The 14681-nt window shown below is 57.6% G+C and overlaps 2 protein-coding genes across 4 annotated transcripts in view; one reads left to right on the forward strand and one right to left on the reverse strand.

Annotated features, from left to right (window-relative positions):
- LOC122169697 (zinc finger protein 212-like) overlaps positions 1–5294 on the forward strand; it is a 5657-nt gene extending 363 nt beyond the window's left edge. Inside the window, exons 2-5 of the mRNA XM_042836036.1 lie at positions 176–872; positions 1748–1874; positions 3062–3181; positions 3814–5294. Coding sequence (XP_042691970.1) covers positions 176–872; positions 1748–1874; positions 3062–3181; positions 3814–4865 — 1996 coding nt within the window. The 3' untranslated portion in view covers positions 4866–5294. The remainder of the gene's footprint in view (positions 1–175; positions 873–1747; positions 1875–3061; positions 3182–3813) is intronic.
- Positions 5295–6694: 1400 nt separating this feature from the next.
- LOC122169695 (zinc finger protein with KRAB and SCAN domains 8-like) lies at positions 6695–14477 on the reverse strand. Of its 3 annotated transcripts, none has more exons than XM_042836030.1 (6): positions 14258–14477; positions 12713–13729; positions 12191–12601; positions 10981–11172; positions 10239–10352; positions 6695–9579 (listed from the first exon to the last, which is right to left on the reverse strand). In XM_042836030.1, the coding sequence occupies exons 2-6, from the start codon at positions 12759–12761 to the stop codon at positions 8744–8746; spliced, it is 1602 nt and encodes a 533-aa protein (XP_042691964.1). In that variant the 5' UTR covers positions 12762–13729; positions 14258–14477; the 3' UTR covers positions 6695–8743. The 3 variants fall into 3 exon arrangements, with proteins under 3 accessions (XP_042691964.1, XP_042691966.1, XP_042691965.1); XM_042836032.1 differs by having other exon boundaries at positions 13603–13729; positions 14258–14476; XM_042836031.1 differs by having other exon boundaries at positions 10981–11169; positions 14258–14475.
- Positions 14478–14681: the final 204 nt, after the last annotated feature.

Raw genomic sequence — 14681 nt, forward strand, 5'->3', positions numbered from 1 at the left:
CCCCCCCCCCCCCCCCCCCCCCCCCCCCCCCCCCCCCCCCCCCCAGGAGCTGGGGTTGTACGGGGAGAAGCGGGAACTCCGCGCTTCTGTGAACGATTCGGGGTCTTTGGGGACTGGGAGGAGCGAGCGGGGTGGTGGGAGGCCTACGGCTGAGTGACGTCTGGATCCGGGGCAGTGCGGAGGGCCGGGCGGCGCTGAGGGAGCGGAGGGGCGGCGGCGCCTCGGCGGGCCGCGAGAGGGCGCCATCGCGCGGCGGCGGCGGCGGTGTGGGGTGGCCATGGCCCGGTGGGGCCCCGCTCAGGTACGGGCGCGGCGGGCGGCGGGCCTCCTTTCCACCGCGGTGCCTGACGCCGCGGGGAGCTGGGAGCGGGACCCGCCGCGGCGGGGAGGACGGGCCCGGGTCGGGCCCCGCCAGCGCGGGGAGGGCGCGGGAGGGCCCCGCCGCGTCCCTGACCTCCTCCTCTCCCCGCCCGCAGGAGCCCGAGTGGGGGCCCGACGCCTGGCAGCCGCTCCCCCCGCAGCCCCCCGGCCCCGTCGCCGTCCCCTCCGAAGGGGCGAAGCGGCCGCCGGCGGTGCACGAGATCTCGCTGTGGACGGTGGTGGCGGCGGTGCAGGCGGTGGAGCGGAAGGTGGAGGCGCAGGCCGTGCGGCTGCTGAGCCTGGAGGGCCGCGCGGAGACGGCCGAGAAGAAAATGTCGGAGCTGGAGAAGGCCGTGCTGGAGGTCGGCGGGCAGCTGGAGCGCCGCTGGGCCGCGCTGAGCGCCCTGCTGCGGGACAGCGCGAGGCGGCTGGAGCACGTCGAGAGGCAGCTGCGGAACAGAGCCGGCTGGGCGCCGCGGAACGGACTGGGAACTGGCGGGGATGAGCCTCAGGTGACGGGGGGAGGCGACAGGGTGAGGGGTGGGTCCCAGGGCGCGGGGGATGAGCCCCAGGGAACGGGGTTGAGCCCGAAGTGATGGGAGATGTGCCTTAGGGCACGGGGGTGAGCCTCAGGTCATGGAGGTGTGTCTGTGGTGTGAGGGACAAGCGCCAAGGAACGGGGGATGAGCCCCGGGGCACAGGGAGTGAGCCTCAGGTAGTAGGGGTGAATCCCAGGGCACAGCGGATGAGCCCAGGGTAACGTGGGACGAGTGCCAGGGAACAGGCAGTGAGCCCAAGGTAACGGGGATGAGCCCTGGGGCACGGGGCATGAGTCCTAGGGAGTGGAGAACGAGCTCGGAGTAACAGGGGCCAAGGACCAAGTGTAAGGTAGCAAGGGTGAGCCCTGGGGAATGGGGTCCAGCCTCAGGAAATCTGGGACAAACTTCATCCAACGAATGTGTGTAAGGCAGTGAGGATGCGCTCAAGGTAACGGTGTGGATGGAATGCTCTTGTGGGTGTTGTGCAGGGCGGGGCAGCAGGGATGTGGCTCCTTCCAAGCTTTGCCTTGAGCCCTTCCAGCTCCTCCCCATCTCCAGTGAAAAAAAGAGAACGAAGTACAGATGTAGCCCTGCTGAGTCCTGCTAGATGCCTTGCAGGGTAGGATGCCTTCCCATACATGTCATGCTCTGATGTGATGGGGACTGCCCCAGGTTGATGGCGTGGATCTGGAGAAGGAGCTGCAAACCTCCTGGCTGTTAGGGGAGAGGCCTCAGGCCAGGGCATGGGCCTTTCCCCAAGAGCTCTGTGCTGTCACACAGACACAGGGGGGCTGTGTGGGGAGAGACGAGGCAAGACAGCGCTCAGGAGGTGCCTCCTGCCATTCCAGGTCCCTGCGTCAGGTGAGGACGATGCTGCCTGTTTGGCAGAGCAGGAGTGGGGCGGTGTGGACAGCCGGCAGCAGGAGCTGTACAGGATGGAAGTGAAGGGGAGCTACGAGGCTGTGGTCTCTCTCGGTGAGATTCATTCCCTGTGCTTGTGTCAGACTGTCATATCCCATGCTGAACTTTGCTTTGCATAGGTTACTCTGTTATCTGGATATTTGGAGAACAAGCAGTGAATGGCAAGGCCTTGGCACCGTTAGGGTTTGGTCACAGGTGACAGCTGTGCGTCACATCCTCAGCCTTTGGTGGTTCTCAGCACTGGGGGAACGTCGTGCCTCGCTGGCACGGCACTCTGCAATCCTGTCTTCCAGTACAGGTGTTCCCCTGCACACATGCACCACCCTGGAGGAATTTGCTGGGAGCGGTCCTAAATTTTAGCATTGCTTATTTTGGGCTGAAATTTTAAAACGGTGATAAAGTCCGAAGTTCAGTTCTTGCTGAGGTAACTAAAGTCAGTCACCCGGCGTGGCTGACATCAGCCTCCTTGCTCTACCTGTCCTGCAGAAGCTGTGCCCAGGCCCCAGCCGTGCAGGAGCAGCTCTTCCCTGAGGGGTGCTGGTGTTGAATCATAGAATCATAGAATCATAGAATCACAAGGTTGGAAACGACCTATAAGATCATCCAGTCCAACCGTCTCCTCATCACCATTGCCACCACCAGCACTAAACCACATCACGCAGCTCCTCATCCAGACGCCTCTTGAACACTGCCAGGGACGGCGACTCCACCACCTCCCTGGGCAGCCATTGCACTGCCTGACCACTCTCTGAGAGAAAAAGTTCTTCCTTATGTCCAACCTAAACCTCCTCTGGTACAACTTGCGGCCAATACCCAAATGTCCTGCTCATTGCCTGGGAGAAGAGGCCAAATCCCTCTTCACCACAGCCTCCCTTCAGGAAGTTGTACAGTGCAGTGAGGTTTCCCCTGAGCTCTTCTCCAGACTGAACAATCCCAGCTCCCTCAGCCGCTCCTCATAAGGTTTGTGCTCCAGACCCCTCACCAGTTTCGTTGCCCTTCTCTGCACACGTTCCAGGGCCTCAATGTCTTTCCTGTAGCGAGGAGCCCAAAACTGAACACAGTACTCGAGGTGCAGCCTCACCAGTGCTGAGTAGAGGGGGTTGATCACCTCCCTGCTTCTGCTGGCCACACTGTTTCTAATGCAGGCCAGGATGCTGTTGGCCCTCTTGGCCACCTGGGCACACTGTCGGCTCATGTTGGTGTCCGGGATCAGCTCTTTGCACATCTGCTTCTTCCCCCAGGGCCCGGGGACACCAGTTCCAAATCTGCTCTGCTGTTGCCAACTGAGGATGGGGAGGATTCAGCTTCCAGGACCCACGGGCTGCTGGAGGAGGGAGCTGTGTTGGGGCACGGTGGTGGCGGTGAGTCACAGCAGTGGTGGCATTGATGGCACTGCAGTGAATGCCAAGGATGGTGGGGAAGGGTTGTGTGCAGGTTGAGTGAATGGAAATTGAAAACGGAGAAGGAAAATCAGTGCCGAAGGGGGAAGGAAATCTGGAAGAGACCACACCAAAACTCTAAGCCCAGAGCAGCACACTTGGCAAGAGAGGAAAAAGCGTGGGCAAGGCTTAGTGTGAGAGTGGCTCTGTGGCCTCTTCCTGCTCCTGGAAGGTTTTGCTTTGGTCATTTCCTCTAGATTTACCCAACTAATCTCTGCCGTTCCTAACAGAGTTCCCTCCAGGACAGAGGACTCTGCAGCTGCACTTTTGCTTTCATGTTTTCCTGCTTTGGGTTCTTTATGAATATTACATCATTGCTCCACTGAATGTCCCCAGGCAGCCCCCAGCAGACACAGCGCCCTTCTGCCTTGTGCCCTTCTCCCCCTTTGCTCGTGGTAGATCCCTCTTGCTCCATCTGTAGCAGCACATTTGCTGGTTGTCTGCTCATGTCTCACCTGCCTGCTGCAGGGGAAGGCCAGCTTCTGCTCCACTGCTGGGGATACAGGCATGGGAGAGCTTTATTTTGCTGGGAATGAATTACTGTTTCTCAGCAGGTGAGAAGATCGTGATCAAGACAGAAGAGCAGCAGCCGCAGGAGGAAGGACTGGAAATGCTGGCCCTGCCACAGGTGTCCTCTGTGAGGCTGGAAGAGGAGGTTCCCCTGGGCCAGGAGCCGCCGGTGCCTTGGGAGAGCCACGCCGTCATGGACGAGCAGAAGGCGGCAGCAGAGGGCTTAGGGGAGCTCTGCAAACACGGGGCTGCTCAGCCTGACTTCAAGCCTGCAGTCATCCCAGTAGAAGCTCGCCCAGCCCCGGCCTTGCATTTCCCATCAGAACACGGGCACGGCACGGAGACCGAGCAGCCATTTGCTCTGCCCCAGGGGATGCTGCTGGGGGAGGACGCCGCCACAGAGGCCGCCTCGACGCAGGCTGGCGCGGAGGAGCACGGCCCGCCTGGCGTGGGGGATGAGCCCCGTGTGCCGCCACCACCGGGCTGGAAGAACGTCCGGCTGAAACGCAGCCTCCTGGCGCGGCAGCAGAGCCACGCGAGGAAGAGCAACGGCTCCTTCATCTGCACGGCCTGTGGGAAGAGCCTGGCCCACCACGCCGCTCTGCTGCGGCACCAGCGCCTGCACACGGGAGAGCGGCCCTTCCAGTGCCCCGCCTGCGGGAAGAGCTTCAACGAGAAATCCAACCTCAACAAACACTACCGCATCCACACTGGGGAGCGGCCCTACTGCTGCCCCGCCTGCGGCAAGGGCTTCATCCAGAAGCACCACCTGCAGAAACACCAACGCATCCACGGGGTGCAGCTGCGGGGCGGCTGGGCGGGACGGCCGCGTGCCAGCGCAGCCGGGGAGCGGCTCTACCGCTGCATCGAGTGCACGGAGAGCTTCCCCATGCAGACGTTGCTGGAGGAGCACCAGCGCCGGCACACCCAGCAGCGGCCCTTCCAGTGCAGCGGCTGCAGCAAGAGCTTCCGCCACCGGCAGTCCTTGAACCACCACCAGAAGGTCCACGCCGTGGCCAACGCTCCCGCTGCCAGCTTGCCAAACCGCGGGCCGGGGACGGACCGCTGCAAGCCGCTGACCCAGGATAATCCGTAGCACGAGGGCTGCAGATGGCATGGAAGGGGCGGCGTTTCTGCAGGCGGAGAGGTGCGGCAGCCTGCGGTGGAGGGATGCGGCGGGCAGCCGGCATCACAGCCCCACAGGGATGAGGATGGAGCCGGCTGATCCACTGCGTGAGCACGAGGAGACCGAGTGGCCCTGGACCCACCGGAGCTGGTCTGGTGGTAGGGCTGAGCTGGGCTGTGCTGCTGCCCGGTGGAAAAAGGCTGAGCCAAAGAGCAGCTCGGTGCGTTGGGCACTGTGGGACGGGGAACGGAGCGCTTGAAATCAGGGTTACTTCAGTTCGTAACAGCGTTGAGGTTGGCTGGGGAGTGCGGGTGCCCAGGGAGAGGCTGTTGTTGCTGGGACAACCGGAGTCACCGCACAAACGGGGAGAGGTTTGGATAAAGGATTGGACTGACGCCATCTCCTGTTGAGCTTGGGTGTCGATGGGGCCGGAGCCACAGCGGGATCACTGCGGTACTGTCCTTGCATGCCTGTCACCCCACGTCCCCGCCGAAACCCTGTGCTGTCTGGCGTCACTACATGGGTGCCGCTGACCGCCTGGGGTCTCAGGCCCAGCTCTGAGCCTGGCTACAGAGATGCAGAGCTCCTATTCACAGCCCCATTCAGCTGCAAACTGCGGCTCTTGGGCAGCATTAGCACAACAAAGCCGTTATCTGCCCTCTGCTCTGCCCCATGGCCTGCCAAAGCTCCATCGCCCATGGGCAGCCCCTCCTCCTCCTCTCCTCAGCCCAGCTTTTGCGATTTCGGTCCTGTCACACCGTGTCCCAGGTGCCGTTGCCGTCATGCATCCCAGCACAGACGCTGCACTTGCAGCCCAGAAGCCAACCGTGCTCTGGGTACAGCAGGTCAGAGTACCTCTGCTATGGGGGCAGGCTGAGAGCTGCCTGGATGCAGCACTGGTTGGGCAGCACTGGGTGGCCCCACTGTGAAGGATGTGGGCACAGCACCAAGGACTGATGGCCACGGCCACCACGGTGCCTCCCAGCAGAGGGGATGCTGAGACTGGACACCCATCCTGGCCAGGTAATGTGTGGTAACAGCAGCCGCGTGGGACACGGCATGACGGAGGGGACAATGGCGTCCTAGGAACGTCGTAGGATAAGGGGGATGACAGTGGCAGCCTGGTGACACCCTGTGGACGGTGGCAGAACTGAGGCCGGGCCTGAGCACAGTGGTGCTGATGCGTTGGGCGTAGCCTTATCTGCACCCCCCCGGGGCCCCCCTCAGCAACGGCCGAGAAAATGCCCCCCAGCGCCCCCTGCCCGTTCTGTGCACTGCGTGCTGGGAGGCCGTGCCCTCATGATGCAGCGTGGCCACTGCCATGGGCCAGTGGTGGCCAAAGATGCCCAGTGAATGTCCCATGTTGGATGGGACCCACAAGGACCACTGAGGTCCGACCCCTGGCCACATACAGGGCCACCCAAATGCTCTGTTTGAGAGCATTGTCCCAATGCTCTGTGAGCTCCAGCAGCTCAGGGCTGTGCCCTCCGCCCTCTGGGGCAGTGCCTCTCTCTACTCCCTGCCCTCCCCTGATGCAGCTCCATGCCATACCCTCACACCCTCAGGCCCACAATGGCAATGGGGACCCACATGAGGGACTTCCTGGGTGAGATGGAAGCAGTGCAGCTCTGGGAGCCATAGAGGTGTGTGCAGGTGCAGCCATGCACACAGATCAGTCAGCGTGCCAGATGCTCAGAGGCCAGATCTCCCTTAAGCTGCATAGTGCAGCCCCTGCTCCCTTCTATGTGAGCAGCACTAACACATACACCTGCAGAAAGATAACCAAGAACAGGCGCACGTACAGACAAAACATTTTACTGATTCCACAGCCTGAGAAAGGGATGAGAGATTTCCTACAAAAGACTGGTCCCACTCACAAAGCAAATGCTCCAGGCCCATCTCCTCCCCGCAGCCTCCAGACTCAGAGGTGTGTGATGACACCATTGCAGCAGCTGACTTGCCCTGCAGTGCAGGGATTTACTGTGACAGTTACCTGGGCAGGGACAACCAATATCAGCCCTCGCTGCAGCAGAGCTTGCTGCCAGATCATCACCTCACAGCCTGCAAGGCAGCAGCCACCCCTGTCTCATGGAGCTTCACAGTGCCATGGTGCTGGGGACAAGTGCAGGACAGCGTGAGAATGGCCTGGAGCATTTAAAGCAGGGCACAGCAGTGCAGCCCAGCCCTGTCCTGTGCACCATGGATGCGTGCGATAGGATGTGGCCAGGCAATGTCACCTTGTGGCCCTTCAGACCTTAACAGGTGGCCAGGAATGAAAAATCTAAAGTAATTGGTTCCCCACACACCCTGCCCAGAGAGGGGCACACACTTCATAATTTCAAGTAATCACATCAAACAATTAAATGGAGAAAAAGAACTCAAGTGTGCTAGCAGCTTGGCCTGCGTGGCGATGCCAGCAGGGCTTCTCTCTACACGTGGTTTGTGTTCCCCAGCAGAGCATCTGGTGGCTCACGTGGTTCCTGGGGCCACCAGTGCCCCTCTGGCCTGGCTTTGTCACCTACCAGGCTGCCTCTCTGTGGGACAGCTGAGGTAGCTAGCGTCACTATTCTTCCACGTGGTTAGTTATAGAGGAGTTGTGCATGGCTTCAGGGCACAGCAGGGATGAGCAGAGGGAACACTCCAGTGCAGAGAAGCTGACTTAGCAAGACCCACCTGGACACTTTCCTATGCAACCTACCATAGGGAACCTGTGTTAGCAGGAGGGTTGGACTGCAGGATCTCCAGAGGCCCCTCCTGACCCCTATGCTTCTGTGATTCTGTGTCAGCCAACACATCCAAGGCAAGGGGGTCCCTGTGCAGGCTGTGCTGCAGCACAGGAGGAATCCTACCTGCAGAGTTTTCTTAAAAGCATTCTTAGCTTTTAAGAGGCTATTAGCCATCTTGAAGGCTGGCCTTCTTCAAGGGAAGATTGCTGCTGGGACCCGACCCACAGCATCCCTGCAGAGTCGCGGGTTGTCTTGTTCTGCCTGTCTTCCAGCTCAATGGACTGGTGTTCCCCAGCAGATCTCATGTTCAGTGGATTTAATCAGCAGGATGGGTTATCAGACGAGCATGGCCAGGACATGATGGGATCTCAGAAGTGCCCCGTTCTCCACCTGGCAATCGTGGCCAAGAAACAGTCACCAAAATGAAGAGCTCATTGGGAATTCACTCTAATTTTCCAGTCTGAGGCCCTTCTGTCCTTCCACTTCACTGTTAAATTCTGTTTCCAAAACAAAGTGGTTGGCTCCAGCATCAAATAACAGCTGAGCTCAACAGCCGCTTACAACTTCCTTTGCTGGGCTGCAGGAGACATACCTGCTCATGTGGGGAGGTCAGTCTGGGACAGTTTCATGCATCAGCCAGCAGACACAAAACTGAGGGACAGTAAAGCATTTTGTATCACCAGAGGCTTCCGTAATTTGTTCTACATAATGGCATCCAGGCTTTGATTCATTCTGCAACCACGGGAAGTCCATCTGATAGATGGCACACCATCCCAGTGTGTGCAAAAATCCGTCCTGATGCTCAGTTTCTCCCTAGGGAAACAAGCAATTTGGAATCTCTCCTGTTGTCGTTTGTTGCCTCCCAAACTGCCACCCTATTTCCTAGTTTCACAGCAGGCCGGATTGCGCTCCCACCACAGCAGTGGATGCGGCAGTTCTTGAATGGGAACCGGTGCCGCTGGAGGGTGCCTTCCAAGTTGGGATATCACAAGTCTAGGATTATCTGGGAGTATGTGTTCTGCAGCAAGCACCAGGAGTGCCTTCACTGAACAGCTCTGGCTGCACTTCTCAAGTGCCTGGTTCAGCGTGTGAGCAGCGCTCTGGCCGGGCATCCAGGGCTCCTTATGGCTGGGGCCAGCCGGCCGTTGCTGCGGGCTGCTCTGCTTTGGGCTGCTGGTTCTCCAGGGCTTTCTGGCGTTCGTGTATTTGCTCGTGGCGCACCAGGTGAGTTTGGCGGCTGAAGCATTTCTTGCAGGTGGAGCAGCAGTACGGCTTGTGGGTCTTCAGGTGACGCTGGAGGGAAGAGGGGCACGAGAGACTCTTGTTGCAAAGGTTGCATTTAACCACGTTCCTTGGATGAGCGCTAGGCATTTGCTGTTGTGACAAATAGGGTCTGGATGGCTCCTCCTTGGCCTGGCCCAGCCAGGACCCCCCTGCACGTGTCCCGTAAGCCAGGCTTTGGGCACTGCCATGAAGAGACCTGCAGAGCTTCTTCCTCGGCCCCATCCTCAATTCCGGGTGGGTGTTCCCCCACACCTTGGCCGCAAAGGCCCTCTCTTGTGTGTGGATGCCCTGGTGAAGGACCAAGCTTTTTTTGTCAGTGAAGCTGATCTCGCATATCGTGCACTCATAGGGCCCCTCCTTGGCGTGGCTCCGCTGGTGGATGATGAGGTTGATCTTCAGGCGGAAGCGCCTTCCGCACTCGGTGCAGGGGTGCGACCACTCGCGCACGTAGCCGCGCCGGCAGTCGCCCATCAGCAGGCTGCTGCTCGCATACCTGCTCGGCTTCTTCTTGCTCTTGGCTTTGGCTTGCTCTCCTGGGCACTTCTGGACCTCGGGGTCAGGAGAAGGTGCAGATGCCTCTTGTGAGGCCACGGGCCTTTCCTCTTTCACCTTGATGCTTACAGGACGAGAAGCCGCTTCAGAGGCCTTTTCATTTTCTGACAGAAAGATTTCCTCTGGAAAGAGACAACGGAGCCGTGAGTCACTCACCCTCAGAGCAATCTGACGCTTTGGTAAGGTCTCAAAGCACTGAGCACACTTCTTAATTGACCTGCCAACAAATCTGAGAATGCAGTGAGGAAAGGCGCAGGTGCTGCTGCAGAGTTGCTGCCCACATGCATGAAGCAGACCAGTGGGTGCCAGGGGCAGATCTGCTGCTCCCAGAACTCGGCTGTGCTGCCCTGCGGTGCCACCAGGGCAGGTTGTGCAAAAAGAGCCGCCCCAAACAATACCAACAACGGCCACGAGGTGTAGCATGATAAAAAGTGATGGGAGGGCTGCGTTCTGCAGAACCTCCAGGCTCTTTGCTCCTGTCAAACTTGCATCTGTCAGTAAATGCCAAACGTTACAGGCAAATGAGCACATTTCCCCTAATTTCTGACAGAACCATCTCCAACTCATTGCTTCTGTGGAGATGATAGAGCTGAACACTGTGCCCTGCACCAGAGCCCTTCCTCACTGGGTAGCTGTCCAAAAATCTGTCACGGAGTTCACTAGATCAATCTATGCCCCTAACAGCAGCAAAAGAAACATTCCCCTCAGCCCTCATTCCAAGCCTGCTGGAGCTGCTTCCTGCCTGCTGTGCACTGCATCCTCCACATATGGGGATACTCACCAGAGCCAAACTCTGCTGGGTCATCTTCCACCTCTGAGTCGGGATGATCTTCCCTGCTTACCTCCTTTTTCTGTGCACTCATGGACAAAACATGCATCACCACCCTGGGAAATTCTGTTTGTAAAGGAGATAAAAGCAATTTTAAACATCCCAGTTTTCTGTCTCCTTGCTTTGGTGTGATGCTACCTGGAGATGTGTGACATGCATGGTGAGGCACTGGCACGGGCTGCCCAGAGGGTGGGGGTCAGCATCCTTGGAGGTGTTCCACAACCACAGAAATGTGGCACTGAGGGACGTGGTCAGAGGGCATGGTGAGGGGGGGATCATGGCTGGATTAGATTTCAGTGATCTTTTCCAACCTTAATGATTCTATGACATCAAAAATGTGCAAGGCATCAGCAGGAATTGGAATGAAGCCACACAGCAGGATCAAAAGCAGAGAGAGATCTGGGAAGAGCCACCAAAGTGCCACACGCCATCCCTTCTGCACAGCAGCCTACTCCCTCCTCAACTCTCTCCACTGACCCTACAGATGGTATTTCTTCCATGACTTGCCTTCAGAACATTAAACATCTTCCATTTTCCCTAGTAGCACATTAATAGCACACCCCAGGACTTCTGCCTTCCCCTGCTAGTGCTCCTCTAAGCACAGAGGCCAGCCATACCCTCCTTCAGACACTGCTGGGAGATCTGACAGCAGGGACAGGAACAGCTGGGGAAGCACTTCCTCCTGGGAACTTACTTGTGCCACCTTTCAAATGGACTTTTTCTTTTCCCACAGCCTCTTTCTTCTGGTCCATCTCTTTCAGTGTTTGTGGGGGTTCCTGACTGTCTTGGATAAATGGCGCTGGGGGATCCTGGGCGTCTTGGACACAGAGCTCTTGATTCTTATCTGTCTGGGATGGGATGTCAGGATTGGACACAGCAGACTCTGCTTAGGGACAGAGAAGCAGATGACAGCATGTTTTGTTAGGAACTGGCTGCAACAACACTCTGCTGAAAGGTCAGAAACCTCAGAACGACCGTTCCTCCTTAACCCCAGAGATGGCAGGCAGGAAGGACAGACACAAATGCTACCCATGCTCTAACAGGCAAAGTGGTGCTGATTTCATGGTGTTATGGTAGGATCCGCCCATAAGGCACAACTGCAGCTCAAGTACAGAGAAAATCTGAGTAACAGAACGTGACTTGAAATCTGAATGGAGAGGGAAAAACCATGCCCATGGAACATCACTTTCTATCTCCTAAGGAGCTTCACAAACCAACCTGCAGTCATGATGGGGCTCCTATAGTTTCATAGTAACCTTCCTCCAAGGACAGAGCCTGCCCTTTGCCTGTCCGCATTCACTCCGCCTTTCCTGAAGCTTCCGTAGCCCCCAGCTTGTACTTCCAACAAGAAATAGCTCTCAAACACAGCTCCACCTCTGGCTCTGACTGCAGCTTTCCAGCATCTTCTACCTTTCTTGCCTGGCCTTCAAAATCTGGCAATTAATTTTTCCAACTCTTTCTTGCCATGCCCCATGGCTCTCCTGACTCCTTTTGCAGCCCCCAGAGCTAGCAAGGCTGCTCCAGCCTCCTCCCTCCACTGCAGGCTCCTACTTCCAACGAGGTCTCCTCTCTCAGCAAAGCAAGCAGTACTGTCTACAGAAGCATTAGGGCTGATGCGTGCAATCAGGTGAAGGACTGCAGAACTGCACAGGAAAAGGGCTGGAAGAGACCACGAGGTTTGCCCCGCTGCTGCAGGCTCTACTTGAGCCCTTTGTCTCCACAGGATTCATCTGGCCAAGCATAAACATTTCTCTTGGGTAGCTGTCCAGAAATCTGTCACAGAGTTAACTAGACAATACAATCAAAAGAACCTCAGAGCAGGTCATTCCTAACAGACATCAATGGGAGATCTGACAGGGCTGAGACAGGACCTGCCACGTCCCTCTGGCACATGTGAAACTTACCCCTGTCAGCTTCCACACGGACATCTTTTCCCAAAGCCTCCTCCATCTGGTCCATCTCTTCTGGTGCCTGCAGGGCCTCCTGGCGACCTTTGATGCACGTCTGCAGGGTACTGTGGCCATTGATGCACGTTTGTGTGGGCTCCTGACCATCTCTGAGGCGTGTCTTCAGCTGCTCCTCACTGTCTTTGCTGCAGCCCTGCATGGGTTCCTCCCTGCCTTGGATGTGTGCCTGCAGAGGTTCCTCACTGCCTGGGCCGTGTGTCTGCGTGAGCTCCTGCCCATCCTGGACCGTCTGTGGGGGTTCTGGAGCGCCTCGGTCGAGCGTCTGCGGGGGCTTCCAACAGTCTTTGACACAGAGCTCTTCACCCCTCTCAATTCGAGACAGGATGTCAGGCTTGGACACAGCATAGTCTGCTCAGAGAAGCAGAGGACAACAGGTTTTGTTAGGAACTGGCTGTTACTGTAGCAAATTGCCCGGGCCCAGACGCTGGCAGGCAGCCTGGACAGACGCAGACCTCCCACCTGCACTGACACAAGGGAGAACAGTGGTTCCGTGGTGGGATTCACACATCAGCACAGCTGTTGCTCAAGTACAGCAAAGATCAAAATAATGGACGGTGACCTCAAACCTCAAAGGAGAGGCTCTGAATTTAACATTTTCCTCCAGTCTCAGCATTAGCAGTGATTTGAAGTTGGCTGATCCATTGCTATCAGATCAGTTCAGTTCTGAGGCAGGGACAGAAAGATTCCTGCTCCATAGAGACGGCTGTGTCAGATGGATCATTTTAAGAACAGGTTTGCTGTTTCTACAGAGTAGTGCTAGAAAAATGAAGTCTCTACTGAGAAAAGTGAAGTCTCATTGTCAGTAACTGCATGGACCACCACGCTACCAGTTGCCCAAGAAACAGCTTCTGATAAGACACATCTTCTAGCCCAAACCATCCAAGACCATGTCAAATGTCCTTAGAAGGACTGAACATGATTAAGTTGGTTCTTTACCAAGGCATGTGCAAATGTCCCTGTCGCTTTACATCAGTGCTAAAAAGACAGAAAACAAAACGTCATTCAAGATGCAATTATCAGACTTCACCTAGATAATTCCTGAACTGCGCTGGAAGATCATGATGGTTCCCTGACCATCCTGAATCCTCTCATACAGTCATTAAGAACAGCATCACATATGGATTTTTTTTTTTAAATAATAGATGCTGTTTGCATTATTATCACTACTATTAACTATTACTACATATCACTTATAAGTTTTGTTTACTGGTAACAAGCAGGAAGGATGGAAAATGATTGGCTGCCCAGGTTCTGCAAGCCATGGGCAGTCAGCCCCACTGAACAAGAGAGAAACAGCCCGAGTTAAACACAAGAGAAGCTCACTGAGAGAAGCAGAGCCCGTGCCTTACCCAGGGAAATGAGGGTCTCGTAGTTACCCCTCATCACAGCTTTGTACAGATCCTTCTGCCAGCTGTCCAGTCTCTCCCACTCCTGCTCGTTGAAGTACACGGCAATGTCATCAAATGTGACGGGTACCTGGAACCACAAATTAACATTATGTTACACTGGGTGACTCGGTTGCTGCAATTACAGATAACTGGAAGTAGCACACATGAAGGGAACGCCTGGCTTTGGTCACAGGAGCTGAGGGCAAAGCACGCCTGGCCACGCGGGGGGTGCAACTCTCGGTTTCACAGGTGCTCATCTGCCCCAGCCCATCGCTGAGAGCAGAGCGCTCCAGCATTTCCACAATTTGTGGTGTTTGTGCTTCCAGGGCCCACGTGCAGAGCCAGCTGTGGGCTGCAGATCCTCAGACAACTCAAGGCGAGAGCGGCACCAGGGACAGAGCTGCAGGACTATAGCACGAAACCGCAGCCCACGCTGTACGTACGACCGGGTCTGCGCCGCGCTCTCTGCCACATCTCTGCGCACTGACACCGGCAGCAGCGCAGCTCCAGGGCTCACCACCCCAGCCGCGGGGATGGGGACCGGCCCTTCCTCGCCACCGAGGCGCTTAGGGCTCACAGCACCGGCAGGACCGCGAGCGCAGCCCCGCGCCTTCACCTTGGGCACCTCGCCCCTGGTGCCGGGGGGGCAGCCGCAGGATCCAGAAGTTCCTGTTCTTCAGCAGGTTCTCCACGTTGTCCAGGCGCTGCTGGAGGTGCCCGTAGCCCTGCAGCAGGTTGCCCAGCGCAGCCAGGTTGCTGCCCAGCTCTCCCACCAGGTTCTCGAAGGCCAACAGCCGCCGCTCGGCCTTCTCGGTGCGGCTCCAAAGCTCCCGCAGCTGCCGGGCCTGAGCCTCGCCCTGCCCCGCGGCCTGCGCGGCCCGAGCCCTGCGGGTGCGCGTGCTCCACGACGAAGCCTGCGAGGAGAACAGACGGGACGGGAGGCCGGGCCGGAGCCCAGCGCCGCGGGGCGCTCTGGGGGGAGCCCCGCGCAGCCCACACCGCGCCCGACCTCCGGAGGCGCCGCCGCCCGACCGGGCCAC

This window comes from Centrocercus urophasianus, unplaced genomic scaffold (assembly GCF_019232065.1).
Source record: "Centrocercus urophasianus isolate 14NV4802_14NV808 unplaced genomic scaffold, USGS_Curo_1.0 seq_564, whole genome shotgun sequence".
Classification (NCBI taxonomy): domain Eukaryota; kingdom Metazoa; phylum Chordata; class Aves; order Galliformes; family Phasianidae; genus Centrocercus; species Centrocercus urophasianus.

What these genes read in the sequence shown, in the direction of transcription:
- LOC122169695 (XM_042836030.1), bottom strand. Translation starts at nt 12,761, where the DNA reads ATGTGTGAATCCCACCACGGAACCACTGTTCTCCCTTGTGTCAGTGCA. An exon ending in CCGTGTGGAAGCTGACAGGG is followed by an intron (nt 11,173 to 12,190) that starts GTAAGTTTCACA and finishes TCTGTCCCTAAG; the next exon opens with CAGAGTCTGCTGTGTCCAAT. An exon ending in CCCAGCAGAGTTTGGCTCTG is followed by an intron (nt 9,580 to 10,238) that starts GTGAGTATCCCC and finishes GTCTCTTTCCAG; the next exon opens with AGGAAATCTTTCTGTCAGAA.